This window comes from Metschnikowia bicuspidata (assembly GCF_001664035.1).
Source record: "Metschnikowia bicuspidata var. bicuspidata NRRL YB-4993 chromosome Unknown METBIscaffold_4, whole genome shotgun sequence".
NCBI classification, from domain to species: Eukaryota; Fungi; Ascomycota; class Pichiomycetes; order Serinales; family Metschnikowiaceae; genus Metschnikowia; species Metschnikowia bicuspidata.
In genome coordinates, this window is record NW_017387734.1 from 685,740 (window position 1) to 713,338 (window position 27,599).

The 27,599-nt window shown below is 49.3% G+C and overlaps 11 protein-coding genes across 11 annotated transcripts in view, besides 1 other annotated feature; 6 read left to right on the forward strand and 5 right to left on the reverse strand.

Moving 5' to 3' along the window:
* Positions 1-1,035, forward strand: part of POS5 (NADH kinase) — a gene marked incomplete at both ends in the record, with an annotated part of 2,036 nt that extends 1,001 nt beyond the window's left edge. The window contains 2 exons of the mRNA XM_018857752.1: positions 64-339; positions 412-1,035. Coding sequence (XP_018710926.1) covers positions 64-339; positions 412-1,035 — 900 coding nt within the window. The remainder of the gene's footprint in view (positions 1-63; positions 340-411) is intronic.
* Positions 1,036-3,850: 2,815 nt separating this feature from the next.
* Positions 3,851-7,251, forward strand: SSN6 (transcription regulator). Its single transcript, XM_018856045.1, has one exon. It carries the CDS (start codon positions 4,264-4,266, stop codon positions 7,075-7,077), a length of 2,814 nt encoding a protein of 937 aa, XP_018710927.1. The 5' UTR covers positions 3,851-4,263; the 3' UTR covers positions 7,078-7,251.
* Positions 7,252-7,253: 2 nt separating this feature from the next.
* Positions 7,254-8,999, reverse strand: METBIDRAFT_43575 (uncharacterized protein; the record flags this gene model as incomplete). The annotated part of the gene is made up of 1 exon (XM_018857678.1): positions 7,254-8,999. One exon carries the CDS (start codon positions 8,997-8,999, stop codon positions 7,254-7,256), a length of 1,746 nt encoding a protein of 581 aa, XP_018710928.1.
* Positions 9,000-10,813: 1,814 nt separating this feature from the next.
* Positions 10,814-11,434, reverse strand: YSA1 (ADP-ribose diphosphatase; the record flags this gene model as incomplete). Its single annotated transcript, XM_018857777.1, has 1 exon — positions 10,814-11,434. One exon carries the CDS (start codon positions 11,432-11,434, stop codon positions 10,814-10,816), a length of 621 nt encoding a protein of 206 aa, XP_018710929.1.
* A 321-nt stretch (positions 11,435-11,755) lies between these two features.
* Positions 11,756-12,049, forward strand: METBIDRAFT_78800 (uncharacterized protein; the record flags this gene model as incomplete). The annotated part of the gene is made up of 1 exon (XM_018858943.1): positions 11,756-12,049. The coding sequence occupies one exon, from the start codon at positions 11,756-11,758 to the stop codon at positions 12,047-12,049; it is 294 nt and encodes a 97-aa protein (XP_018710930.1).
* A 1,631-nt stretch (positions 12,050-13,680) lies between these two features.
* Positions 13,681-13,884: a sequence feature (Protein overlapping with rRNA (METBIDRAFT_44171, OBA20409.1) was converted to a misc_feature.).
* Positions 13,885-16,441: 2,557 nt separating this feature from the next.
* Positions 16,442-17,005, forward strand: FESUR1 (Fesur1p; the record flags this gene model as incomplete). Its single annotated transcript, XM_018857602.1, has 1 exon — positions 16,442-17,005. One exon carries the CDS (start codon positions 16,442-16,444, stop codon positions 17,003-17,005), a length of 564 nt encoding a protein of 187 aa, XP_018710932.1.
* Positions 17,006-19,465: 2,460 nt separating this feature from the next.
* METBIDRAFT_198555 (uncharacterized protein) lies at positions 19,466-19,886 on the reverse strand. Its single transcript, XM_018854899.1, has one exon. The coding sequence runs from the start codon at positions 19,712-19,714 to the stop codon at positions 19,502-19,504; it is 213 nt and encodes a 70-aa protein (XP_018710933.1). The 5' UTR covers positions 19,715-19,886; the 3' UTR covers positions 19,466-19,501.
* Positions 19,887-20,059: 173 nt separating this feature from the next.
* HHT1 (Hht1p) lies at positions 20,060-20,470 on the forward strand (the record flags this gene model as incomplete). The annotated part of the gene is made up of 1 exon (XM_018857773.1): positions 20,060-20,470. One exon carries the CDS (start codon positions 20,060-20,062, stop codon positions 20,468-20,470), a length of 411 nt encoding a protein of 136 aa, XP_018710934.1.
* Positions 20,471-21,460: 990 nt separating this feature from the next.
* METBIDRAFT_16170 (uncharacterized protein) lies at positions 21,461-22,807 on the reverse strand (the record flags this gene model as incomplete). Its single annotated transcript, XM_018854629.1, has 1 exon — positions 21,461-22,807. A coding segment is annotated over one exon (1,347 nt), but the record flags the coding sequence as incomplete, so codon positions are not given.
* Positions 22,808-25,556: 2,749 nt separating this feature from the next.
* On the reverse strand, positions 25,557-26,012 carry METBIDRAFT_198579 (uncharacterized protein). Its single transcript, XM_018854901.1, has one exon. It carries the CDS (start codon positions 25,871-25,873, stop codon positions 25,640-25,642), a length of 234 nt encoding a protein of 77 aa, XP_018710936.1. The 5' UTR covers positions 25,874-26,012; the 3' UTR covers positions 25,557-25,639.
* Positions 26,013-26,857: 845 nt separating this feature from the next.
* On the forward strand, positions 26,858-27,049 carry METBIDRAFT_43814 (uncharacterized protein; the record flags this gene model as incomplete). The annotated part of the gene is made up of 1 exon (XM_018857702.1): positions 26,858-27,049. A coding segment is annotated over one exon (192 nt), but the record flags the coding sequence as incomplete, so codon positions are not given.
* Between the last annotated feature and the right edge of the window lie 550 nt (positions 27,050-27,599).

Here is a 27,599-nt window from a genome sequence, read left to right on the forward strand (position 1 = left end):
AACACAAACACAAACACAAACACAAACACAAACACAAACACAAACACAAACACAAACACGGAGAAGAACACATGCACGACCCCGCTCGCCGTGCACACCGGCAGTGTGGCCGACATTGTCGCCAAGACCGACTTAATCGTGTCGCTCGGCGGCGACGGCACCACGCTCCGCGCCGTGCTGGCCTTTCTGAACGGCTCCGTGCCGCCCGTGCTCTGCTTCGCCATGGGCACGCTCGGGTTCTTGCTCCCCTTCGATTTCGCCTCCTTTCGCGAGTCGTTCCGTGCGGTGTTTGAGTCCCGCGGCAAGGCTATCCACCGCACGCGGCTTGAGTGCCATGTGGTGCGGCAGGACGAGGCGGAAGTCTTGTCGCCGAGCCGCCAGCGGGAACACGCCGCCATGGTGCAGTACGAGTTGGCCCACTACAAACAGCACCACGACGCCACCATGGTTTATGCCATGAACGACATCTCCTTGCACCGCGGCGCCCAGCCGGGGCTCATCAAGCTCGACATCTACATCGACAGCGAGTATCTCACCAGCACCACGGCGGACGGGCTTGTGTTTGCCACACCCACGGGGTCCACGGCGTACTCGCTCTCGGCCGGCGGGCCCATTGCACACCCGTTGGTGCCGTGCATTTTGCTCACGCCCATCTGCCCCCAGTCGCTCTCCTTCCGGCCGCTCGTGCTCCCGGCGACATCCCACGTGATGATCCGCCTCCTGGCAGGCACGCGGGCCGAGCGCATCAAGATGAGTATTGACGGCATTGCGCAGCCGGACTTGCGCCCGGGCGACGAGATCCACGTGGTCAACGAAAACGGCACCATCTACATTCCGGGCAGCCATCAGCCGCCGAAAACGCTTCGGAGCAGGCTGGGCTTTGACGACTACATCGAGCCGGGCCGCGCGGGCGGGCCGGCGCCGGCAGACCAGCCGAACGGAATATTCTGTTTTGCCAAGGCAGAGAATGACTGGACGGTCGGGATCACCGAGCTTTTGGGCTTCAACAGCTCGTTCAAGGGCCAGAAACATTGAGCCGCAGGCTCGTGCTTGATTGGAGGAGGGGCGCCATGGCTGGAGGGCTGTGTGGGGTGGAAGAAATGTGGGTTGGAGCCTTCGCGTTGCTTGTCACGGTCAGGGATGTCTTGGAGATGAGCATGGAGAAGTTTGAATCTGCAAGTGGCATTGGGGAATTTTTCGAGGGAGTCGTCCACGCAGATCCGCCAGTGGAAAGATTGGGCGGTGGAGCCTGCTAATCATATATCTCTTACTTGTGGAAACTATCCGATAGAGTTTTGATCTGGGTTTTCAGGCTTGATTGCGTTTGGAGCACCTTGGCCATGGATTCAAACTTTCAGCATGCGCGGGCTGGACACAGCTATGGTGGAATCTCCTGGAGCTGCATTCTCCAGTTGCAAGAGACCCATTCTTGTCCTTTCATAGGAGGGGGTTTCGGGATTGAGAGAAACAAAGTCTAAAGAGGCACTCGAAACTAAAACCACGCCTAGTTACTGTTCAAACATTTATCTAGGCCGAATATCTCTGCGCTGGCCAAAACTGGATGGGAAATATCATCGAATTGGTAGAAGTCCGTACACAAGTTCTCACTTCAAAGTAGCCGCTGATGTTTGTAAACCTTCGCCTCCACGGCCAATAAAAAGCGCATGGGTATGACAGATATCATGGCCGCGAGACATGAATTGGCCAAGGCTCGAAAATTATCACCTGCTGCAGAACTGTCATTCAATCCTACTTCTGTTCAAGTTGAGCATAGTCACGCCATATGGTGAGTACATAATACTAGTCGGGCAGCTTGATGAAACTTGCTAGACACATCTCTGCATCGTGGATCCAAAAGAGGAAGAGGCGTCTTGAACAGTATTAGACGAACAGAAAAGATGCACAAAGGCACTACTACATTTCTGGAATCAAATCTTTGCTGAAAAAGTTGCTTAATGCGATGCGGCGCAAGGGCTCTCCTATCAAAAGTCATTGAAGTGTCGGCTGATCCTTGTTTGAACGACCTACAAACGCAAAAACCATCGAAATAGTACCCCTGCTCATTTTGCATGGTCTTTGGGTATAATCGGACTTCGGTAACTCTACGGTGCACCCAACTAATATCAGCGCCCCTTCAGGGTGCGCTCCGAAAACAAGTTGCGTTCTTTTCTACAAGAAACATGATACGTTCACTCAAACTACATTGTCGGGAGTGGAATTCCGGCCGCGAGATCGCGTTTCCAATGAGGACCCACCACCAAACAGCCGCATATTGTAGAAGTCATGGCAGATGGCTCAGGAATCTCCAGCAAAGTCTTATCAGGCTTGGGAACGCGAGAATCCACTACATTCAACGTGCCTGCCCAACTATACATGAACAAAAATACCTTGAAGCTTGGAACTGAGGAGCGGGTTGCCGCACGGCTCCTTGTCCTGTACCGGTCGGGGCTCGTGATCACGCCCGAATCGGACAGGCGATATTTTTGGCGGCGGCAGATCCAAATGGTCGCCAGGTGCACAACCTGCTATTGTTGCCGCTATTGTGTTTGACAATGTGATTCTGAATCTGGGGAAATTGGCTAATGTTGCGCGGGTTCGGACGAACAAGTCCGAAAAACTGTGGGACGTCTCTGAGGATGACGTGCTGAATTTGCCAGCACTTGGAATTGCAGTGACCTACCCGGAAACACTGACATGCTATAGAATCTAGTGGCACTGCGGTATTGCCACATCTTTCCGCCGCTCTCAAACTTCCTTTTGTCGGTGCAAGATTCACAGTGGTGTGGGTTCTGCCATGTTTTTGTTTGGTGGTTTTGGTGGTTTGGTCGGTCTTGCAGGAGACGGCGGCTTGTTTAACGTGCTCTATAGTAACCGGTAGATCAACAAGCACTGCCCTTCTTTACCCGTTACCTTTGTCTTCATTTGCCCAACACAAATTGAGTGCCTCCATTGAAATTGGCATAGACTAAAGGAACAACAACAGTCATTCTCGTCTTGCCGCCACCAAATATATCTTCACCGTCCATGAGTAAAGATCATACATCCGAATTGCTCGCGCACTCCCTTCTACCGAAATCTGCGGGTGCCCGCTATTCATTTGAAGGGTCCCAGAACCATCAACAGATCCGCCGCGCAAAATTTGTATGTTTATTTTCCGGTGCTTGTTTATTACAATGGAACACTTATCAGGCAGAGAACAGCAACGGAATCTCATGCACCTGCCTGGCCGTCTAGCTGGACAGGGCCTCGAGCACAATCGAGAACAAGAAAAATTTCTGGACAAGAATAAAACCAAAAAGAAAATAAGAAACGGAAACAAAGGAGATTTTCCAGAACGCGGTGAACTGGGCAAAGGCCAAGCGTTGATAAGGATCCCTTCGATTCCGTGGGCAGGCACAATACGCGAGAAACAGGAACGCAATTATAGTTGTAAGACACCGTGAGCGAGCACAGACGTGCCGGCTAAATGGGGAATTCATAGAAGCCGGTCGGAAGTGCGCGCCACCCGATTTCAAAACTGGCCCAGATAAAAACTCTCAGTCTCAATTTACCTGCCCCCATGTTCCACTTATCTTAAGCGGATTTCTCATGGGTTCTCCACAGATCCGACAGAGAATTTATTTACTTGGGGACCTCCATTGACAGTTTCTTGATTCCGCTTCTTTTTTTTTTGTGAGGGGTGGAAGCAGTTGCAATCTCTGTGCTTGCTTACGTCTGTTGCCTTGTCGGGGCGCGTTTTCCACTGGTGCATTTGCCCTTCGTATTTCGCGGCTTGGGCTGCAGGTCCACGGGATCGTCGTGCGTACGCATGAATTATTCTTGTCCTTTCCTGTCCATTTTCAATTGTTTTTTTTTTTTTTTATTCTCTCGCTCGCGAACTGGGGTTGGCACCGTTGACAGTACCTGTTTTTTACGTATCTGTGTTTTTCTTGAAATCTTCTCAGAAACCCGCCTCCTAAGTTCCGACCTCTTTTCTGTCACGCTTTTCCGTGTAGGGCCTCCACTGTCGACTTCCAGCCCACAAACAATTATCTCTTTATTCGCCGCCAGAGCTGGACCCGTGCATTCTTTCGCCCGGAAATCTCGACTCAACACTGGCAAGCAGAATCCGCTTTTGCCAGGGAAAAGAAAAAACACCTCGACACAAACAGCCCCCGGGGACTTCTCCTCTCTGGCCCGCTGTGACTTTTGTTTTTGTGAACTAGCCGCCACCCCTGAACACGTGCCTGTTTGCTAGGAGCGAGAAAAAAAAAAGCAACAAAAATGTCGTTGCCCGTGCAGATGGCGATGAAGTCTTCCGGCGCGATCAACCAGCCGCCTGCCGTGCTTCCTCTCCAGCAACAGATGCAGATGATGCCCCATGCCCAGGCCCAAGCCCAGGCCCAGGCACAGGCGATGGCCCAGGCACAGGCCCAGGCCCACATGCAGCAAAACAGCCAGCGGCCGCCCGCCGAGGTGACGTCTGTGCTTGCTGAAACCACGGGACTGACTTGGTTGGCGATCGGCTCCTTGGCTGAGTCCTTGGGTGATTTGGACAAGGCGTCCCTGCTGTACGACACAGCGTTACGGCACAGCCCCAACAACCCAGAGGCGTTGACGCGCCTCGCCAACATCTACCGTACGCGTGACCACTTCTTGAAAGCTGCAGAGCTTTACGAACAGGCTTTGAACTTCCACCCCGAAAACGGCGACACGTGGGGCCTCTTGGGCCACTGCTACCTCATGATGGACGACTTGCAGCGCGCGTACGCCGCGTACCAGCGTGCGCTCTACTACTTGGAGAACCCAAACGTTCCCAAATTGTGGCATGGCATTGGCATCTTGTATGATCGCTACGGTCTGTTGGAATACGCCGAAGAGGCATTTGTGCGCGTGTTGGATTTGGACCCCAACTTCGACAAATCCAACGAAATCTACTTCCGCCTCGGCATTATCTACAAACATCAAGGCAAGTTGCCCAGTGCACTCGAGTGTTTCCAGTACATATTGGCCAACCCGCCTCATCCCTTGACCCAGCCTGATGTGTGGTTCCAGATCGGCTCTGTGCTCGAGCAACAGAAGAACTGGACTGGCGCCGAGGAGGCCTACAAAAAAGTCTTGGAGGTCAACCCTAATCACGCCAAGGTCTTGCAGCAGCTTGGCTGCTTGTACTCGCAAGCTGAGGCGGCGCCCGTGGACCTGCCTGCTCAGAGCGGGCCACCTCCTTTCCAGCAAGACTTGGCCGTAGCTTTGAAGTATCTCACTCAGTCCATTGATATCGACTCCACCGACGCTCACTCCTGGTACTATTTGGGACGTGTGCACATGATTCGTGGGGACTTCAATGCTGCGTACGAGGCTTTCCAGCAGGCGGTCAACCGCGACTCGCGCAATCCAACTTTTTGGTGCTCGATTGGCGTACTTTACTACCAGATCTCTCAGTACCGTGATGCTCTTGATGCCTACACTCGAGCCATCCGCTTGAATCCATACATTAGTGAAGTATGGTACGACTTGGGCACTTTGTATGAGACCTGCAACAACCAGATTTCCGATGCTCTTGACGCGTACCGCCAGGCAGAGCGTTTGGACCCAGGCAATCCGCACATTCAGGCCCGCCTTGAGCAGTTGATCAAGTACCAACAAGATGGTAATACTCACCCACCACAGCCTCCGCCAGTTAACCAGCAGCCCCGCTTGCCGCAAGGCATGGTCTTAGAAAGTACCCAGCCTCCCCAGCCATCAGGACCTCCGGGTCATCCCCAGTCGGGAGCTTTACAACAGCCGCAGCAGCTCCATACGGGCCCATCGGCCCATCCACCGGCGCAGCTCCAGCTTGGCCAACAACCACATCATCTTCAACCGCATCCACAGCCTCTGCAGCTGCAACCGCAGGTCACGCGGCTCACGCAGCCTCCGCCAGGCCAGAATGTACCTTATCCGCAGACACTTCATCAGGCACCCATCCCACTGCAAGCACCTCCGGCTCCTCAGACAAGAGCAGTATCAATTCCTGCAGTTCAAACTCCTGTGGTCCAAAATCCTGCGGTCCAGACCCCTGCGGTCCAAAATTCCGCGGCCTCGAGATCATCTGATCCCGCTCAACCAGTGTTAACACCTACTGTCCAACTGCTTCCACCGAATAAGCGGAAGTCGCCCCCTCAGCCAACTCCTGTCCCGCAGATCCAGACTGCGATGCCCCCTCAGACTACTTCAAGTGTAGGTTTGTCCATGGCTGCTCAAGAGGTGAACCAGCAATCAAGTGAACCGCCGCAGCCACAGCAAGCACTGGGTTCCGCTTTTGGATCGGCTCAAAACATCATCACACAACCCAACGTACAGTCTGAGCGCACAGTGAAGAGCTCCTCCGCCACGCCACACCAGACACCCAAGCTGCCCGTCAACGGAGGCTCCGCGCCACCTATCAGTATCGCGAGTTCAGTGTCAAATGGATCTTTGAAGCATGACTTGGATGATAAGGCGAGTCCCGTGCTTGTCAAAAGACCCAACACTGCCGAGACCATTCTTGGCAAAAACGATTTGGCTACGAAGGTGTCACCAACCCCACCCATACATCAAGCAGCCCCACAAGCACCTGCTCCAGTCTCTGTAGCTCAAGCAGCTCCCGAGCAAACTATTTCAGCACCCACAGCTCAACTTCCTTACCAGCCTCCTCATCTTCTTGGATCTACCACTCACCAGCAAGATACACAGTCATTCTCTGCGGGTAACCATCAGCTGGCATCAGAGTCGAGTGGAACAGTAAATGGTATCACGCCGAACCAATCTCAAGTACTGGACCTTCAAGAAGTGAGGGCTCGAGTTCCTACTGCATCGCCAGCAGAAACATTGAAGGGTGTTAGCCCAAAAGACAACCCAAAAAGCGCGGGGGACTCGTCACGCGTGGCGTTGCAACCAATCACAGGGCAGTCTGTTTTGACACAAAACTTGCCATCAAACGTTGATCTCAATCAGGGGAAGACGGACGCTGTAAATAATGATGACGAAGAGGAAGATGATGAAGAAGAGGAAGAGAAAGAGCCCATGGAGCCTCCCATGAGAAATGTGGAGGAAGACGAGAATTATGACGAGGACTAGGAATGGAAAGGAACATTTTCTATGGTGGGGAAGCGTCTGGACGACTCTTCCTTGAATATAATCAAGCATGCTGTTGATATAAGAACTGTGCACCGGTCAGGTGCAAAACACCTGTACCATGTATAATTATGTAATATTTGGATAAAGACCGTTAAAAACATTATCGCTTTAGTGGCTCAATTTTCGTATGCTCCAGGGAACCTTGCCATCGAATCTGTTCTGCTGGACTGCTGCTCTAGTTTACTCTCACGCTGAGTGACCACCGTCAATTCATACAATTGACGTGCTTTTTGGTGACATAGAAATAGATTCACCACGTCTTTGGTTAAAGCCACCAAAGCCATCCCAAGCAAATTTGAGAGGAACTTGAGTTTGTCCTTGTCAACATGTTCGAAGGAGGATATTCTCAGAATACAAAGCCCGTAGATAAGCTTCCCTATATCAACCGAGATGAACGGCCACAACACCGTAGTCACTCCTGTTACAATAGCCAGTCTGTATAGAAGCGTTGAGGAGTAGTCATGCTGCATGCATGCCTTCAGTTTATAATACCAGTAAAGCACCTTCAAATGGAAATACTTGAAAGCTGTCCTGTCTCGAAGGAGCCGAGCGAATTCTTTGAGTAAACGGGAATAGCTTCCAAAGGAGTGGTTTTTGCCACGAGCATGCTTCACTCGTTGGGAAATGCAATACAGGAGACCAGTGATTTGCGTCTCTAAATCCTCTAACTCGCTTAACTGCAGCGGGTCCAAAGAATTGGCGGTTTCTCTGGGACGCACAGATGCGTTGAGATCGAAATGGAGCCTGTTTACTGTGAATTTGTAAATGAAATCGTAGAGCCATCGGGCAGGGATGGTTGCTGCGACCATGACTGCGGGGTCCCACCAGTTTACATCCTTGAAAAGAAGCCCGAGCTGTGGAAGCGATGATCTGGTTGTTGCTGATTTTGCCACGAGAGTCTTGAAATTCTGATACACTTGCTTCACCAACGTGTGATTGCCCAAAGACGAGATATAGTTGCAAAGAAGCAACTCGCTGATCCACTCTGTCATCAGTGCAGTAGGATTCTTCCGGAAAATGCAATCTAGAAGCAGCAGGAAGCGCATGCGATAGAGCATCACAGGAAGTAGCGGAATATGCTGGAATTTGAGTTGGTGAGCTAGAAAGGATGACTTTCCAGAGCCCAGCTGGCCGTTCAACAGATCCAGTAGCGACTGTGGCCGCAAGCGGTCCAGTGCCAGGGGGTTCCGCCTGAAAAGCGGGGAAATGAGAGAGACAGGTACGATGGCGTCGATGATCGACACGCCACAACGCGCAAGGCCTACGTAGCCCATTGTGACGATGCCTGTAGCGGCACCCGTGAGACCGGCGAGAATTCCGGAGTACTGTACGGTGTCGGAAATCGTATTGCGGATCACCCGATTCAACGTCAAGAGCGGCAGTCTCCGGACCTGGAACGTGATTTTGGACTTGCACTGCGGGCAGGGTGCCGAGAGAAACACGCGGTCCGGGTCCATGAATGGATTCTCGCCGTGATTTGCGTGGTCTGTGCCAAGGCCGGTCGGACTGGCAGTCCCGGAGCTGTACTGGCCAAGGACCGTGAACCAGCGCGATCGGAGCGATACGTCAAACACATTTTGCTCGGCGTCGACGTCGTTTTCAAACACCCAAGGCTGTGCATCTGGGGCTCGAGGAAAGGTATCGGTAATCAGGCTGTCGCCCGCGTCGGAATCGTCGGGATTGTAGTTCCGCGAGATTTGCGCCACCGGGATGCTGTTGAACCAGTCAACAAGACATTTGCGGTGGGAGACCAAACTGCATGTGGAGCATGGTAGAAGCATGTTCTGGGCGTCTTTCAACGTGCCAAAAGGTGGCACCTCGGTGTTGTCGCCAAGGCAGAAGGCACATGTTTCGTCGGGCATTGCGTATGTTCCTTGGTGATTTGTCGACATTTTATGTTCTGAGGAGATTAGATACTCTGTGGAGTTTTGATTATTTGTGGAGCTTTGGCACTTTGTGGAGACTTGAGCTTCCGTGGAGATTAAAGACTCAGAGATTTGATACTCTGTGGAGACTTGATGATCTGTGAGATTTGATACTTTGATGGTTTTGTGACTCTGAGATATGTTCCTAAAAATCGTAAACTTCGTATTCTCTCGTCGTAGCTCCGACTTTCAGGCGCTTTTTGGAAGGTTTGCCCCGTAGCCGGTATTGCAGAAAGGAGACTAAAATAAGCTGGCTGTTGGCGCTAACAGAAAGAAATATAAACTGGACAAGCGCCTGATCGCAAGTACTAAATAATAATCAAGTCAGAATCACCGAAGCAAGACAAACGCACACAAGATATTGGAGGATTTATTAAAGAAGCCGTGGGCAAAGAAATGTGGTGCCCGATGTAAAAGAGTTAGTATCTCCAAAGAACAGCGGAGATCAGACCAGTCTTTGAATGGCTGATGTGGGGCAAAAGTCGCGAGGACAGCCGCTTCTATGTGCAGTCCGGGGCAAAAGCCCAGGGATGGTGGAAAAGGAGTCTTGTTCAGAGGCATCAATTTCAAATTCAATGAATATGAGGGTTTTGCATGATGACCTGTGGCGTTCGTGTAAATATATATATATATATATATATAATTTGGAGTCCCATGACGGAATCGGTTTGACTGCTGTACCCCGGTACTCTGCTTTCCGTATTAATTCTGAAATGGGTGCGAAACTTGTCACCTTTCCTAAAAAATGAAACCATAGCTTTAAGGATTTCAAGTCGCATGTCTCTAATCATCACTGGGGTTTAGGAGCTGTGATCTGACATTTTGGCAAAAAGCTTGGTGAGAAACCAACCCACCCTTATCATGTTCCGTATTCAGACGTTCTTGACCAATGGAAATTTTTGCACTATATGAAAAGCCACTGAAGAACAGCGGGTCCAAAGAACAACGAAAACGTCCAGCATCATCTAAGTGGATCTCGAGCAAATGCATGGCGTGCGCTGCCGGTATGTGAGTAGATTTGAGTGTGTGGGATTCTCGTATTGTTGAAGGATGGAAGGCACGAGTATAGACGGCTGAGCTTTCACAAGTTCGTTCTGTCGAACGTGCCATTATTAGACGAAAGTAGTAGTAGTTGGGTGGTCTATGATTGTAACCGACCTATGCACATGGCCAAGGATCAAAGACGTTTCCCGATGATACTGTTTCGTGTTCTGACTTTTCCTAACTAACAAGAAGAACCACATGTGGCGGGATATGAGTATCATACTTGGAGTCCATCTATATGAAGCACATGAGACTCAGCAATGCGCTACACAAGTCCCATTAAACAAAATTCTTGAAAGTAATCTAGCAAATTCTGTTATTAAAGATGCCGAAGGACACATTTTTTATTGAGGCTGATTTTTTTTTCATATAGCGTTACCACAAGCATATACATCCATCTAGGACATTACACATCCATCTAGACAATACTTATCCATCTGGTCAAATCGTATTGTATCCTTCCAGATCAGATTTCAATATCCAGAACATATTTATCTGATCAGAACAAAATTCATCGAGAACAAATCCATTCATCCATTCAGAACAATTCACCCACCAAAACAAATTTATCCAGCAATCCAAACTATATGTCCATCTATCCAAGAAAGACACATTCAATCCATGCAACCCGAACATGTGCATCTAACATGTACATCCGCTCAAAACATACTTATTCATCCTCTCCTGGACATTCACGTCCTTCCCTCTCATTGTAAAGCGTCGGCTAGACGGAGACCCTCGGCCAAGTGAAAAAGCCGGGCGTCCACAGTCGTGCCTTCTTTTTCACACACGGCAAGAAGCCCATCATACAAACCCGCCATCGGCAACGTAAATACTTCGATATACTCGCCGTCCTCCAACTGCGGCTGCGGGTCTGTGTTGCGGGGGTCGGCCATGTCAATGTCCACAGTGGCCAACGCCATGTTTGCATTGGTCAAGCCAGGATCACTGTATAGCGGAATTGACTCTTTAGTCACTTTGCCATGGTAGCCGGTTTCCTCGAGCAATTCTCTTTCTGCGGTCGTCGCCACCGATTCGTTGGGATCAATCAATCCGGCAGGAAGCTCCACCACCACCTTGCCGACGGGTGGGCGGAACTGCTTCGTTAGCACCACGTGTTTGCCCTTGCTGCCCGGTTTCTGGAGAAGACCCAAAATGCTGACGGCATCCAAACCTGTGGTTTCCGTGCGTGTCGTCCGCACGGCCATCTCCCACACCCGCGATTTGCCGTCCGGATCCGTGTAGTCGATTTTGCGGGTCTGGATCCATTTGCCCTGTTCCATGGGCTGGACTTTATCGACGTGTGCTTTGAAGGGAGAGTTCTTCATGGCCCTGGCTGCGGTGTGGAGTATGCGGAAGGACTGAAACAACTTGAAAAGTGGAGATCTCAAATCTACAACGGAGAAAAAAAACCCGTGTTGCTTACCGCTGTTGCGTTTTTGCTTCTGCTCTAATGGGTAGCTGATATAGAGCAAGCTTAATTAGCAGGGCCGATTGGTTACCGTCGCACGCGCAGATGGTCATATACAAAACAGGCGACTTTGCAAGAACCCAAAGTACAGGATACTCTGATCCAGCTCTGAATCTTCCCGAGCTGCCGTCTGTATCTCAATCCACCTCGTATTTTCTAGCCTCAAATTTTCTAGCAAATGGCCGACGAGCTAGATGCCATTAAGGCGCAGATCCAGAGCCATTTGGTGGAGCTGGGCAATTACGATGCCATCTCGAAACAGCTCAAATTGAAGCTCTACGAGTCCGGCTGGCTCGACCAGGTCACGCAGCTCGCCGCCCAGAAGTTGGAGGCGCTGCCAAAAGAAGAAAACGTGAATTTCGACCAGCTTTTCGGCGCCTTGAAGCCACAAGCTGAGCAGTTGGTACCGGCGGAGGTGAAGGAGGACACATTGCAGACACTCCGAGAGTACCTCGACAACGTCATCCAGTAGATGATTGCGGGGTCTTTTGATCATTTTTTGGAACCAGTGCCAGGCGTGGAAATTCCATCTGACTCATGCTCTTCATGATTTGCATGGTGTGAGCCTGCTTGCTATAGTTATAGATACTCGAACTTGTGTCTTGATCAGGTGAGCAGCTCCAAATCCTGTCTATATAATTATGGAAAAAGAGACACGTTTCTAGAGGTTAATTCTGAAAACTCGGGTGGAGATAGGTGCGGGCCTATTTGGCAGTACTAGATCGTATAGCCTTCTGTTAAATGTGATAGGAGCATTTTCAGCGGAATGCATCAACCAGCGCAACATGAGTCGATCGAATTCGAGCTGAGTCATGACAACTTTGTAGTCAGCGTTGTAGTCACATTCTCAAGGAGCACGACGTCTCTGGTTCCAGAGATCGGAACCTATCAAATTCGACTTTGTATGTTTGACTCCTAGGGTATTCGGGAATCTTGGGATTCCCAGTAGCTCATTCCACAGGGCTGTGTAAAGGATGAAACGTCTTCCTTACCAGCTTATGCGTATTGACGAAGATTGGCACCCAAGGTGCTGTGGTCCAAAGTTTCTACAGCTGCTATCGATACGCTAGTGAGTCATTTCTTCCTAGTTTTAAGGAAAAAATTTCAATTTACATTTCTCCCCATTTCGCTCAATCATCTGAGAGGGCAGCTTCAAGAAGCCTAGAATCGAGTAGGTAGAAACTTAAGAGATCTCAACACTATTGACTTGCTTTGAATGGCATTTTGTGTTAAAATATCAAGCCAGAAATCTGTTGAGGATTTATTGCATCTCACGCGAGCTTTTAAACCCTTACTGCTAATTTGTTTATGCAAATGTAGACATCATGTCACGTCGACATTTGTCATTAATCCTCAAAAATTAATCCAGGTTTTGACTTGAAGAAAAAAGCTTACTTCATCGTCAGTATGAAAATTCAACTGAAAAAAAATAGTCACAGGAGGAACTGTAAAATCGATCTGCAAAAAAAAGCCCGACTTTCGGTGATGAATTATTCTATTTCTCAATGTATTATTTACATACTACAAAAGTCTAGAAAGGAGGCTTCCAAATAATCCGTGGTCACAAAAGAGAATATCAGTACAAATAACCTGTCTACCGGAAAATGTCTGACAGATCCTCTATTTAAACTATCAAGAATGATAATTGCGAGCAATCAATATTCAAGAAACAGATTTTCAATCAGGAATCCCATATTTTTTAGTCTTTCCCTGGAAACCAACTTTTCCATCGCACATATCTCTGTCAAATAGAATGTTACATGCCATCGAAAGCGTGTTCTAACTTTGGTTGGATCATCCGATTCGAGAAGCAGCACTATACAATATACGAAACCTTTGAACAGATCCTAATTACATACCTAGTAAGCCAAACCTGAGCTCTTCTTCCATAAGAGCTATTACATTATCTTTTTTCGTATATATGTATGCTTGAAGTACGACAATCGCCATGTACTGGTGTTAATAAATTCCGGGTATATATTTTAGCCTATCTATTTATAATCCAGTACACAACTTTGTTATGATACGACATGAACAAGATTATAGATTCTCGTCATCCTGTATAATACGAAGGACGAAGAGTCTAAACATTCCTGATCGGGGTTACCCCTCACCTACTGTATAGAAGGGTTCCGAACTATAAAGGGGCGTGAGGCTGAGACATCCCTCATAACAAACTTTCGGTTGCGGCCATACCATGCAGGAAGCACTGTTTCCCGTCCGATCAACGTTAGTTAAGCTGCATAGGGCCACACTGAGTAGTGTAGTGGGAGACCATATGCGAAATTGTGGTGCTGCAATCTTTTTGCATAAAGATAATTTCAGACCTATTTCTTGTCCTGAGACAGTTACCTTTTCTGCTTTCGCAAGGCTTGTTTTGTGTAGCAGAATTAGTCTATTACGATGTGTTCCGAGGCGGCTGGCGAAAGCCGAGATTTAAGTATGTGATAAAATAATATGCTAAGGCAGTATGCAAATTGGGATGTGATACTTTCAGGATGAAGAACTTCAGCACCATCATTTTGCTTCCATCCTCAATCTCACAGGACATGGTTGGTTTTTTAAAAGAATATTCAGACAGGGTCGTAGGGAAACACGTGCCATCTCATGTATCAGCTAGAATAAGATAATGTGTGTGTAAGTAATATCCGAGGATATGCAAAGCACACGGCAAATAAGTCACTTTCTGTTCCAATGCACAGATAGGGAAACAAACAGAAATGAATCATTGCAAGCCCAATCAGTGGATTCATCGGATTTGCAGGAGATTAAAGTGGCTCATGCTATTTATACCAGAGTACATATACGAAGGTAATGGATACATGGTAAATCTTTAGTCCCATGTTGAAAAGAATAGGAGAGAGCAGCAAAAGAGATGTACTGTGCACCTTCGTTCAAAGAAGCATTGGAACAGTGATGGGGCTCATGTCTGTTCTCATCTGTGTTTGGACAACTGAGGTAATAGCGAAACACCTGATGCTGAAGATGGCGAGGCGGGCCGCATCAGACAAATCCACTTCAATGAATGGTAGACGAATTAAGCAATTTAGAAGCACGGAAATATCTGTTACTGCTGTCACGGAGATCTGGGATGTTTGTGCCATGACAAGACTACTTGCACAAAACATTCCAGCTCTATCTTAGAGTTGTCGGTTGAATGATCCGATCTTGAGGCGTATGGTGTTGCTTTGAGTTTACCTTTACTGATCTATTCTGTTTTGCGAATCTGACAATAGCAGTAATTAGGCATTAACTTGGTACTACAGGAAAACAAGACTCTATTGAGGCGAATGAAGGGATTTTCAAACGCCTGGAGAAATATATGGCATGTTTTTGGTGGTGGCTCGGGCTATCTCTTTATGTTCTTCTTAAAGTGTCTTGGATTTTGGGGCAGAAGACTATTTTTAAACGTTTTTCAATGACACAGGGTCTGGCAGAAAGAAACCCCTCTCAGAACTACCGGTGTGATATAAGCCGGAGGTGGACTCCGAGTTAGATGGGGCGTACCTGAAGCCAGAATGGTAAGGATGGTCAAAGTCTTGTCACTTTGAAATCTTTTGTGAGACAATTTGAAAGCCTTTGAAGTGAACAAGTGTATGGTGTATCAGTAAAGCAGAATACATCACTCTTGGCACGCGTCATTCAATGGGCTCTTCGGAACGGTCTAGTTTTTCTGAAACATTAGTGAAAGGCCGAAAAGACGAAACAAGAGGTAATAAAGGGGTACAACAAGACAGATCGAATAACCGAAAGAGCCAAATCATAAGGGGTATAAAAGGAGGAGCCTTGATAAGAGAAGACCATCAAGTAGAACCAAATCCAGAGGAAGCCAAAGAGGAACCAAGACAGGAGGGGCCAGACTAATACCAGTCGGATCAAGAGAAACCATATCAAGACTGACCAAATTAAGACTAACCAGATTAAGACCAATTAATTTAAAACTTATCAGATTACGACCAACCAGATCAAAGCCAGTTTGGAGATGAAAATTAAGACGAACCATGACAATAGAAATCAAGTTACAAACACCATAAAAATCAATGTTGACCAAGCTTAGAGGGGCCAAGACACGAGGAACCAAATCAAGACGAATCAGCTCCAAAGCCGAATTAAGACCAACCAAATCAAAGAAAATTAAAAAGAGACAATTAAGAGAAGACAATAAGAGAAGACAATAAGAGAAGACAATTACAAAGTAAGACCAAACAAATTAAGACAAATCAAAGTAAGACCAAACAAATTAAGACAAATCAAAGTGAGACCAAACAAATTAAGACAAATCAAAGTAAGACAAATGAAAGTAAGACAAATCAAATTAAGACAAATCACACTAAGACCAATCACGCTAAGACCAATCAAATCAAAGACAATCAAGACAAGACAAACAAAGTAAAGACATTCAAAAGAACCCAACCAAAAGACACAACAAAAAGACACAATCAAAAGACACAATCAAAAGACACAATCAAAAAAAAAACACAATCTAGTGAAACCATCAAAAGAGCCACACCAAAAATCCACGACACTCCATAGACGCGAAACGTGCCGCAACACCTCTGCGCCAGGCCAGCTGCAAACTGCCCGCCTGCACATAGCCGCACCCGTGCCTCCGCCGGCCTCGCCCAATCACCTCGCCTTGTTTTTTGCTGATCGGGGCGCGCGAAAAAAAGCAGGCCCCGCGCCCCAAAAAGACCTGCTGCTATCTCTCTCTTCTTAACGCTGGACGATCCGTAGAGCTATAGAACGCCGGCCAAAACACACACAAAAACACAAAAAAAAGCACGGGACTATGCTAGGCTTGAGTGTCAGATCCGCCGCGGCCGCCGCCAGGCCCGCCGCCCCTCGCGGGCTCGTTTTCGCCCGCATGGCCTCGGCCAAAGTCGGCCTTCCCGCCAGAGACTTGACGCCCAAACCCATGGCCACGGATTTCCCGCTCATGTCGCAAAAAACCGCGTCGGCGCCCATCGACTATGCGTTGACGTCCTTGGACGCCATTGCCATGTGGGCCCGGAAATCGTCGTTCTGGCCCGTGACGTTTGGGTTGGCGTGCTGCGCCGTCGAGATGATGCACGTGTCTGCGCCCCGGTACGACCAGGACAGACTCGGAATCATTTTCCGTGCGTCGCCGCGTCAGTCCGATATCATGATTGTGGCCGGCACGTTGACCAACAAGATGGCGCCGGCGTTGAGACAGGTGTACGACCAGATGGCGGACCCCCGCTGGGTGATTTCCATGGGCTCGTGCGCCAACGGCGGCGGCTACTACCACTACTCGTACTCGGTGGTACGCGGCTGCGACCGCGTTGTGCCTGTGGACATCTACGTGCCCGGCTGCCCGCCCACGGCGGAGGCGTTGATGTACGGCGTGTTCCAGTTGCAGAAGAAGATGATGAAGACCCGGGTGACGCGCTTGTGGTACCGCAAGTGAGCGCCGCCTCGCCGTGCCCTGTACACTACCCTTTTTCTTCTTCCCCGCCCCTTCCAGACATTGGTGTTTGTCTTTTGCATTGTATAGTACTTATACACAGATCATTTCCGAGCCCGCGGCGCCGGGCGGCCATCGATCCAGGCCGTCCAGCCGCAGCCTGGCATGCGGTCAGAGGGTGTCAGCCCGGGGTTTGAAGTAGTCGTGTCGGCAAACAATCGTCTTGGGCAAACAATCGTCTTGGGGAAACAATCGTCTCGGGCGAACAAGAGTCGTCTCGGCCAGCGCACGTGCCTGTCGTCCGGGTGCATGTTGTTTCCAGCGCGGTTGGGTCTTTGGCCTTGGTGCTGGCTGGGGTCCTGATGCGGCTTCAGGCAGACGTTGGGATGGACTCGTGCCATGTTCTTTGGTGGTCCTGGGCTTTGTCAGTGCATCCTCATGGCTGTTTCGATCCACGGCCCCATTGGTCTATACTTCCGCTGCTTGTCTGCTTGCAACGCTACATTGGTCACTGCAATACGGCTGCATCGGCCTCCATACATTATGGCAACACTTGTCTATATACGTAGCTATATGCTACGTTGAATACATAGCTATATGCTACTTTGAATACATAGCTATATGCTACTTTGAATACATAGCTGCTGCAACATGCCGCTTCTGACTCTATCCATAGCTGCAATATCACTGCTACTTTGTTAACGATACTCTGCCACACCTTCGTCTGTATATTACTGCTATGGATGTGTTCAACTGCTCTGAAGCCTCATGGATCAATACCGGAACTATGCTTTTTGAACACATATCTGAAGACATGACCCACTCGACAAATGGTCAAGAAGTCAAATCACCTGGAACATCTTCCTTGTTACGGAATGCGTACATGCATGATTGTTTCTCACCTTCATCTCTGTCGCGTGGTGTCTTTCAACGAGCAGACTACGGATTTGAGGGGTTTTTGCTGCTTTCTGCTGTCGGTCCATGTGCTTTGTAAAAAAGAGAAACTACTGGAGTGGACATGTCACATCTGGTCTAAAATTACTTTACATCACTTGAGTTTGAAGCTTCCACACACACGGTCATTGTCTGGGACAATTGCCTAATACCTAGGCACTCAAATGACAGCCGGACAAGGAATTATTTTGCTTTGCCACTTTCTTATATTAAAATTATCCCCGGGTATTTCAATGCCACTGTTGGCTCTATATACTCTTGTTGCATTGAGCTATGCATATTGCTCCTGCGCAGGGAATAGATTCTGCATCACTGCTGCTTGGGAAAACAATAAACAACTCCCCACTTGCGCTATATAGCTCAGCTAGTGGTATACTTTGATCATCTTAATTTTCTACAGCTGCATCTTTCAATGCAAACAAATCACAGCCTTCCACTGACAAGTTAGGTATTTGCATTCTCTTGGTTGTGTTTCTCTTGTAAAAGTATTGTTCGAAGAAAGGGATGGGACCCACAGCAAAAAACGACCCATTGGAGACACAAGTCAGCGTAAGACACGGTAGATGAACAAATTGATTTCACTTCAGCATTCACTCAAAGACCTTAGTCAATCATATACGTAAGTAACAACTCGATTCACAGTGAAACGTAATAAGCTAGTATGATCTTATATTTGCGCAAGAGGGGAAGGCCACAGCTGTAACAGCTTTTTCCTCCGCAGAGGCTCCAGCCTACGAAGGCTTTTCTCGATGGGGAATCCAACTAGATATTCACTCAAATCCCGGAGTGCCCATTTCTCTGCAATGAGCTACGGATATCTTTAGTTGGCTGCTATCTACCCTAGTGAATTGCTGTTATTCGCAACTAAACTACTATTCTATATCTTATTTTAACTCATACTAATCTTAACTGAATTCTGCTAAACTTAACTACTATCGCTTTAACAAGACTAATATTGCCATCCATAAACGACTATTACTCTCAACTAAACGACTATTCTCTCAACTAAACTACCACCTTAACTGAACGGCCATAATCTTCAACTGTTTCATCTCATCCGTCATCAAACTATTTTCTGCTCTTCACATCAAACTACGTACCCTTGTCCACAGTAGAAGGGGATACTTTTGTCCACTATCAAAGCAAGTATATATGCACCGCTTTAGTACTCGCCTCCGCGCTTAGACCACGTTTCACATCTCTGGCCTTCAACTAGAAGCCCCTCCCGTAATCAAACCAACCAAGGACGGCCATTAATCTATGAGCTATCATCCAATTTATCTGAGCACTAATATGCACATTCGACTGGCCAAGAATCAATTCCAATCACTTGTTTGGCAAATAAAAGTATCTGAGGATCTTTCAGTTTTTAATCGCTTGTGTGTTATAAAATCATCTGAGAATCGTTCAAATTTTGTCCCTTGTTTGTGTGATGAAATCATCCGACAATCTCCACAATGGATCTGCGCACTAATCTCGCAATTACAACTACGGCTACCCGCAATTCACTACCATCTGGATTAACTGTAAACATCCCATCTCCATTCACCCCTCACGTTCACCGACTATATACACATAAAGATTCCCCAGAACATGAGGCTCACCACTAATGAGGGAAAAACCCCAATTCTTCAATCTCATCCAAACACTACCCATATCGTAGAAGCCGCACCCCATCCATCCAACGCCAGACCCCATGCAGCGCCGACGCACCCGCACTATTCGAGCCTTAATTACATGGACCTGTATATAGAGCATCCTGTGTGCACGCTTGCGGCCGGCTCAACTGCTCGCGCCTGCTCAATATGATTGGCTCCCCTCGCCAGCCGCGCCTAATATATGTCCGCGCGCAATTCTAGCCTACCTTCCAGCACCCAGTTTAATTAGCCGTGACCAGACTGCACCGGCATTTTTTGCTCAGAACGGGGGCCGAAAAAATAGAACGGCAAAGCTGGCATTGTACGAAGGCCCAGCAAGGCTCGCCTGACATTCCCGCCCCAGCCGCCGCGGCGCTGCGCCCCGGTTGCCACGCTTTTCTGCTCCTTTTTTTTCCTCTGTTAATTCTCGTGATTAGCACCATAGTAATTCATAGCCACCAGTAAAATGGCCAGAACTAAGCAAACCGCAAGAAAGTCCACGGGAGGCAAGGCCCCCAGAAAGCAGTTGGCGTCCAAGGCCGCCCGCAAATCCGCCCCCGTTTCGGGCGGTGTCAAGAAGCCCCACAGATATAAGCCCGGTACCGTTGCCTTGAGAGAAATCAGAAGATTCCAGAAGTCCACGGAGCTTTTGATTAGAAAGTTGCCCTTCCAGAGATTGGTCAGAGAAATCGCCCAGGACTTCAAGTCGGACTTGCGTTTCCAGTCCTCTGCCATCGGCGCTTTGCAGGAGGCCGTGGAGGCGTACTTGGTGTCGTTGTTTGAAGACACCAACTTATGTGCCATCCACGCCAAGAGGGTCACCATCCAAAAGAAAGATATCCAGTTGGCCCGGAGGTTGCGGGGCGAGAGATCGTAGGCCCGGGGCGGGTGTATCTCTGGACCATGTTGATGTTTTGTTTCTACTAGTTTGTGTTTTAAATGGAAATTTTGTTATTACTGGCCTGTAGCCTCGCTCTCCGGAAGTAACTGGTACATCCGAGAACAGCGGCTGTTCCGACCTGGAATAGAATTAATTCACCACTTCATCTGTGTTTTCCTGACCCAGCCCTAGAGTTGTATATTTTTTATCGAGACAGCACGCTATCATTTTTTGTTGCGGAATTCCTGCAATTCGGGGCGTCCTGCGACCACATAGAACGAGATTTTCACCCGGCTGAAATTCTTTGTAGACATCGGAAAAAAAAATCTCTGGTTCTCATAATATCTTCAAGGACCCTGAATCAACAATGCACACTATCGCTCGGCCAACACCTAGACCGTAGTCTCATTTCCACGGCCAATCTCTCACAAGACGCATGTGAAACAATTCCTAGTCTCGAGACTCAGCGAATTATTGTTGCATCTGAGCCACGGGAGTCATCTGCGCAACATATTTCGCGGCACATGGCTCACAATAACCAAAAGCAGCTTATCTAGGATTGCTTTTGGGCTCAGTACTGGTGTCTTCCGGGCCCAGAGAAGCCGGTGCTGGGTTTCCCTCGCACACTTCATCCGGAGAGTCGTTCACCGGCAGTTTAGCTTCTGAGCCGCTGGACAGGCCCGAGACTTGAAGATCACTGGCGTGCGCTGGATCTGCAGCAGGGTTTTTGGGCGTCTGCGGGCTCTCATATCCATACCCGTTGTGCGGGTTGAACGCACCGTGAGGAATAGCATGGGGCCCGTCAAGCGAAAGCGTGTCTAGTTTCTCTGCCAAGTGGTCGCGATGGTCGTGTCCGTTGGAGCCAGTGACTGAGCTGTTGTCCGGTACTTGGTCAAGCGACCTGGACCTCATGAGCGGAACTGCGTTCGAGTACAGCGCATACTCTGCAGGCGGCCCGTTCTCGTAGTCGACAGGCAACTCGGGGCTGGGTAGGTAGTGGTACATTCCAGGCGGCCCGACCGGGACCCCAGGCATGGGAGGGTACCCAGCTGCGGCATAGACGGAGCTTGGGTCGTACGCTAGGGACATGGCGGCCTGCATTTGCATCTGAGCCATTTGCTGCTGGTGCTGCTGGTGCTGCTGGAACTTTTTGTTGCTTGGGCCGATACGGCCCCAGCCGAGCCGCACGCGCCGGCCGCCAATGACGAAGCCCTCCATGCTATTGATGGCGTTCTGGGCCTCCTCCCGCGAGCTGTAGCGCACGAAGCCGCAGTTCTTGCCCGGGGGGAGCTTGATCTGCACAATCGCCCCGAACGGCTTGAAGAGAGTATAGAGCGTCTGGTCCGACACTTCCGCCAGAAGACCGCCCACGAACACGGTGGTGTTTCCGGAGTCCACATAGGGAGCGTGCGGCCCCTCGTTGCCCATCATGGGCGCCGCGTAGTAGCCTTGCATCGGGGACGATGCGCCCTGCTGGGCCGGCGGCATGTACATGAGCTCGCCCTGGGGCAAGTCGGGCACGCCCGCGTACGGCCCAGGCACGGCGTAGGCTAACCTCGGGTCCGGCAGCATTCTCCGCAACAGCGGCGCGGCGCGGGGCGTCGCGTTGGCCACACGGAGCGGGCGGCCGCCGAACCAGGCGCCGTTCATCTCGACCAAGGCGCGCTGGCGCTCGTGCTCGTCGGAGAAGCGCACGAAGCCGAAGCAGCGCGACTTGCCCGACACGGGGTCCGTCATGACGCGCACGGTGCGGATGGAGTTGGGGAACAGCTTCTGGAAGAACAGGAGCAAGTGCGCCTCGGTGGTGGCCGCGCTCAAGTCGCCCACGAACAACGAGTACTCCGGCAGCTCGACGAGCGGCGCCAGGAGCGTGGCGCCCGCGGCCCAGTTGAGCCGGAAGTACTTCTTCTGATTGTCCGGGTTGTCCGGGAACTCGCGCTGCGAGGGCATCGCCATGTCGGGCAACATCTGGCCGTTCAAGCCGAGCGCCTGCTGCGCGGCCTCGAACAGCGGGAACTCCACGAAGCAGTAGCCCGCGTGGGCCGGCGGCGCCGACGTCGCGCCCCCCTGGCGCGCGGACCGCGGGCGGATCACCTTGACGCCCACGTGCTGCCCGAGAACGTGCCACCAGAGCGCCACGATGGCGGCCTCGTCGAGCCAGGGGTCCAAGTCGCCCATCCAGAGCGTGCGCGGCGTCTCTGCGGCCGGGCCTGTGCCGGCGGCGTCGTGGCCGGCGGCTAGCGTCAGCTGCTTGGTGGCCACGGGCGGCGAAGGCACGGCGAAGCGCAGGAGCAACTCCTGCTCGTGCTGGTGCTGGTGCGACGCCGTCCGCGAGACCACGGCGGGGGCCCTGGCGCCAAGTGGCGGCTGGCTATGGCCGGCGGCGGGGCGGTCGTATGTGGCCGTGCTGCTGGGCGGCGCGGGGTTCTGGGAGGGGCTTGTCATGGCGGCAGTCGGGGGCGGTGTGCGGTGTCTGTGGGTTTGTGGATGTGTGCGGCCCACGGTGGAAGGGGATCTTTGGGATCCTTGGGGATCTATGGGGGTCCGTGGGGTGTGGTGGTGCCGATATATGGTCCTGGCAAAGGTATATCGGTGCTCAGTTGAGGGGTCGGGATCTGAGCCTGTATCTGGTCCTGATTCTTGGTCCTGGTATCTGGTCCTGGTATCGGGTCCTGATTCTTGGTCCTGGTATCGGGTCCTGATTCTTGGTCCTGCTTCCTGGTCCTGGTATCTGGTCCTGATTCTTGGTCCTGCTTCCTGGTCCTGGTATCTGGTCCTGATTCTTGGTCCTGGTATCTGGTCCTGATTCTTGGTCCTGATTCTTGGTCCTGGTTCTTGGTCCTAATATCGGGTCCTGATTCTTGGTCCTGTTTCTTGGTCCTAATATCGGGTCCTGCTTCTTGGTCCTGGTTCTTAGTCCTAATATCGCGTCCTGCTTCTTAGTCCTGCTTTGTAGTCCCAATATCTAGTCCTGCTTTCTGATCCTATTATCTGGTCCTAATATCTGGTCCTGGTTCTTAGTCCTGATATTTTTGGTCCTGATTCTGCGTCCCAATATCTGATGTTCGGGGCCTGGTGTTCTGGTGCGCCCCTGTCGCTCAGTGCGTGGCAGAGTGCAATAGCGGCGGTCGGACAACTAAAAAACGCCAAAAAAAACGCAGGTTTCGCGCCGGCTTCGGTCCGGTGTGCTGTGTCTGCTTGGAGGCTGTGGGCCGGCCCGGTCTCCCGTGTCACGTGGTTGCGGATCGCCGGCTGCGTGGCCTGGCGGCAAGGCTAGAAAGTAAGTATGCTGGCCTCAGCAAGCGGGGCGCCAAATGGCAGGGTCGGGTGGCACTGAAATACGGCGGGCCTCTGGAAGTCAGGGGCGGGCGGCGGGCGGCGTGGTATACAACGGCCGGCAAAACAACGGGTTTACAGCAAAGAAAAATGTGATTGTTGTGCCTTGGGCCATAAAAAACACCAGGGCCTCGTGGAATAGTATGACGCCCCGCGGCGTCTGCGCCAGGGCCGCGCCTGCCCCACAGTGCGGCCCTCTGTGGCGGAGGGCCGCAGAATGTCTGTAAGCAGGGCAGCAACAGCCGGCTGTGTTCTGCGACTCGGGCCCCGCGGCGCGGGCGTGGCAAAAGACGGCGAGATTGCGGAAAAGCCGGCGTATGGCTGGGATGGGGGAAGAGAAAAAGAGAAGCGACGAAAAGAGGGAAGAGAGAAGCGAGAGTGGAAAACTCAAAGAAAAAAATGAAGAGAGGGATGGGAGAATTATGGAGGGATGGGGAGAATTATGGAGGGATGGGGAGAATTATGGAGGGATGGGAGAATTATGAGGGATGGGGAGAATTATGAAGGAATGAAGGAAAATTATGGAGGGATGGGGAGAATTATGAAGGAATGAAGGAAAATTAAGAAGAAATGAAGAAAAAAATTAAAGATGGAGTGAGAAAAAGAATTAAGAAAAGAATGAGGAATATTTAAAAAAGAAGTGAGGAAAAGAACAACGAAAGGAATAAAGAAAGGAATGAAGGAAAATAATGAAGGAATGAAGAAGAAATAAAGAAGAAAAAAAATAAGAACGAATAACAAAATAAGAACGAATAACAAAATAAGAACGAATAACAAAATACGAACGAATAACAAAATAAGAACGAATGCCAAAAACAAAAACATAAACAAAGCACCCAGAGCTTAACTTAGACGACGGCAAAAGACTTGGTGGCTGGTATTGGCACCTGTCTGGAGGGCAAGGCTGAGCAGAGATATTGAGAATCCGGGGCGCGAAAAGCGTGCCGCAGAGGCAGGCCTGCTTAATCGGGAGTCGCGTGATTCGCGAGTGTTTGGCAGGCGGTGGGTGCAAATCGTTGTTTCGTGTTCAAATGGACGGGCACAGGGGGGCCGTGGCCCAGGGTTACCAAGAAAAACTTCCCGGGTTCGGTTTTCCGATTGGCGACACCAGACGGGTCGTGTGGTGCTTTGATGTTGCGTGGCTGGGATGCACAACTGATTTAGTGCCTTGGACAGGGTTTACTGAAGCAAGGAACAACCCGCAGCAGAACCGACAAAACGAAGCAACAAAAAAATAAAGAGGGGGACAACGCAAATAACCATTAAGCCATATGATGCAGGAACGTCGGCCCGACGGCTTGGTTCACAGAGGCCACCAACGTTCATGGCTTCGTAGGACCCTTTCTAAATTCATAGTTGAGTATCGTATATGTACTATATCCCGAAGAAGAACGCTCTCGGGAATGACAGACATCTGGATTGTTCTAATTAAAGAATAAGACGACAACACAGTTTACGTAAAACTTGGCTGTATCCCCGACATGACGAGACACATTCAAAAGCTTGTCAGATTTTCAAAAGCCTTCGTCATTGAACATAGAACTAATGATCAGGCCGAGAGTAGGCACTCACAATTACTGCTGAACTCTAATTATGGACCCAACAGGTGCAAACTTTTAATACAATCTAACGGTGTCTGCAAACGGGTCAACCCATTTACATGATGCAGAGAGGCCACACGCATTCCGTCGGTGTAGGCAGTGTCAATCTAGAATCACGGTTTCGTGTAATAGGGCAATATCAGCAGTAGTTGTAAGGTTCTTTGCACCGGCGGGGATTCAACGAAGCGGGAATAAAAAAGCTGTTGACGCTGCAGATCGCGACGGGCCATCATTTTGGAGGCTCTGACTGAGAAGTGGTGTTATCCGGCATCTTTTCTCGATGAGAGGCCAGGTTCCTGTCCCGCGGTCTGCATAGCTGGAGGAAGATGACCGTCGCGTGTAGCCTGTTGTGACTTTTTGCTGTTTCGTTTATGCTTTTGTTTTCTTTCCGTATATCATCTGTTTGTTTGTTGTTCTTGAAAATGCAATATATAATTAATGGGAGTGCGGCGATGTTGTGCATTCGTCGTGCTATTGTTTCTGAGGGTGGCGTCTTTCAGCCATGTACCCAATAAGCTTGCCCCGGAGAATACGTTTGGGACTATTTTTTATATGACTCACTAGGTAGAAAACCTAGGGGCGGGCTTGAATGCATTCACTGGCTCTGGAATTGCCAGGCGTACGCCAAGCATGAGATGCCGTCCAATGATAACCGATTCAAGGTGCACTCCTAGATCCACTATTAGGATTGTCGAACAGTTCTCAAGCGTTCATGCCTCCAATCACAAGCGGGAACACCATTCTACCCTATCACCAATACTTTTGTTTCTGAGATCCACAGAATCTCTTCCATGCACTCAACTCTAATCCAGAACAGGAATATATATATTCTTGGACGCTGATACAATGTTTCTGATGTATCAGTCTTCGTGTGGCAAATGTAGCGCAATCTTTGATCTCGGCCACACTCAATTGGTAGCATCTTTTGATTGAAAAGTTACCAAGCTGGTCTACAAGAAGACACTTGCCAGTAAAAACCCTTGTTTGACGAGTTTAGAAATTCGCAACATTTAAAGGTGCTAGTAGAGCTTTACTGTTAAACCAGCTGCGTTTACACAAAACGGACAGATGTTCATCAATGAACCTCAAAATGCCATGTGTCAATACTTGTAGACACAGAACAACCTGCTGAAAAGGATATTCATAAACGATTGGATTTCAGTACTTACCCCCATTAGTATGACCCGCCAAGAACAACCCATTCTATATGTTCGCTTACACCTTGCCCTGGTGTGGTCTGCAGGAAAAACATTGGTGAAACGAGCTCTCTATTACTACCATAAACGATTACTTGGCACATTCCTTTTCTTTTACATAGGATTACGTAGCTCATATAGAAGACGGGACTATTGGCGAAAGTAGTGCTTCCCATCTCCCGTATGGGGTGCATCCAATTATCTCATTACATGGCTCAACAATGCATATTCTTATTTTATACGATTAGAGTAAAGGTCAAATTTTCGGTGGGCTAGACGTTGAATCTATTAGTATTCTTGAGCAAAACATCACATTTGATTTCGAAAAGGGCTATGTCCTTATGAGGAATTTGATCAAGTACGTCACGATTACTATTGTGTGCGACCCGAAAGACACCCCAATTTTCAGACATTGTCCGTCCTGGGATATTGGAGCTCATTAAGATACAAATTAGGAGCTAAAGGGTATGAAGGATTACTCTTTTTCTTCTTTTTTGTATGTTTTTCTACTCTGACTCTCGAGATCAGCACACACTATTATTGTTTCATTGTCAGTCATTCTTTTGCTGCACGCATGAAGGACTATTGCTTTCTCGTGCACGCTTGTTTCCCTAAGTTCTCAGACATCATTCATTATTTCTGGCCAACCTGTATTAAAAAACATACATGCAATAGACATGATGGTTTCTTTCAAATGATTTTAAAAAGGGCCAACGCGGTTCTTGGTGTATATACGTGTGAAGTATGAATAGAGGGGGTTGTGACGGATAATTCATTCATGGTATATTATTTTTGTTGTATCTGAATATATCATGTGATTTGTAACATCATACGTCAATATTTGAGGTTTGGCTCACTAACAGATGGAGTAAGATGGTGAGCTAGCCAACATACTAAATGATTTAACTATCTTTTTGTAGACCATGATGAATGTTGGGTTGGTGGTGTATTAATTCATGGGACATGAAGCATGGTATGCTGGATGAATGAAAG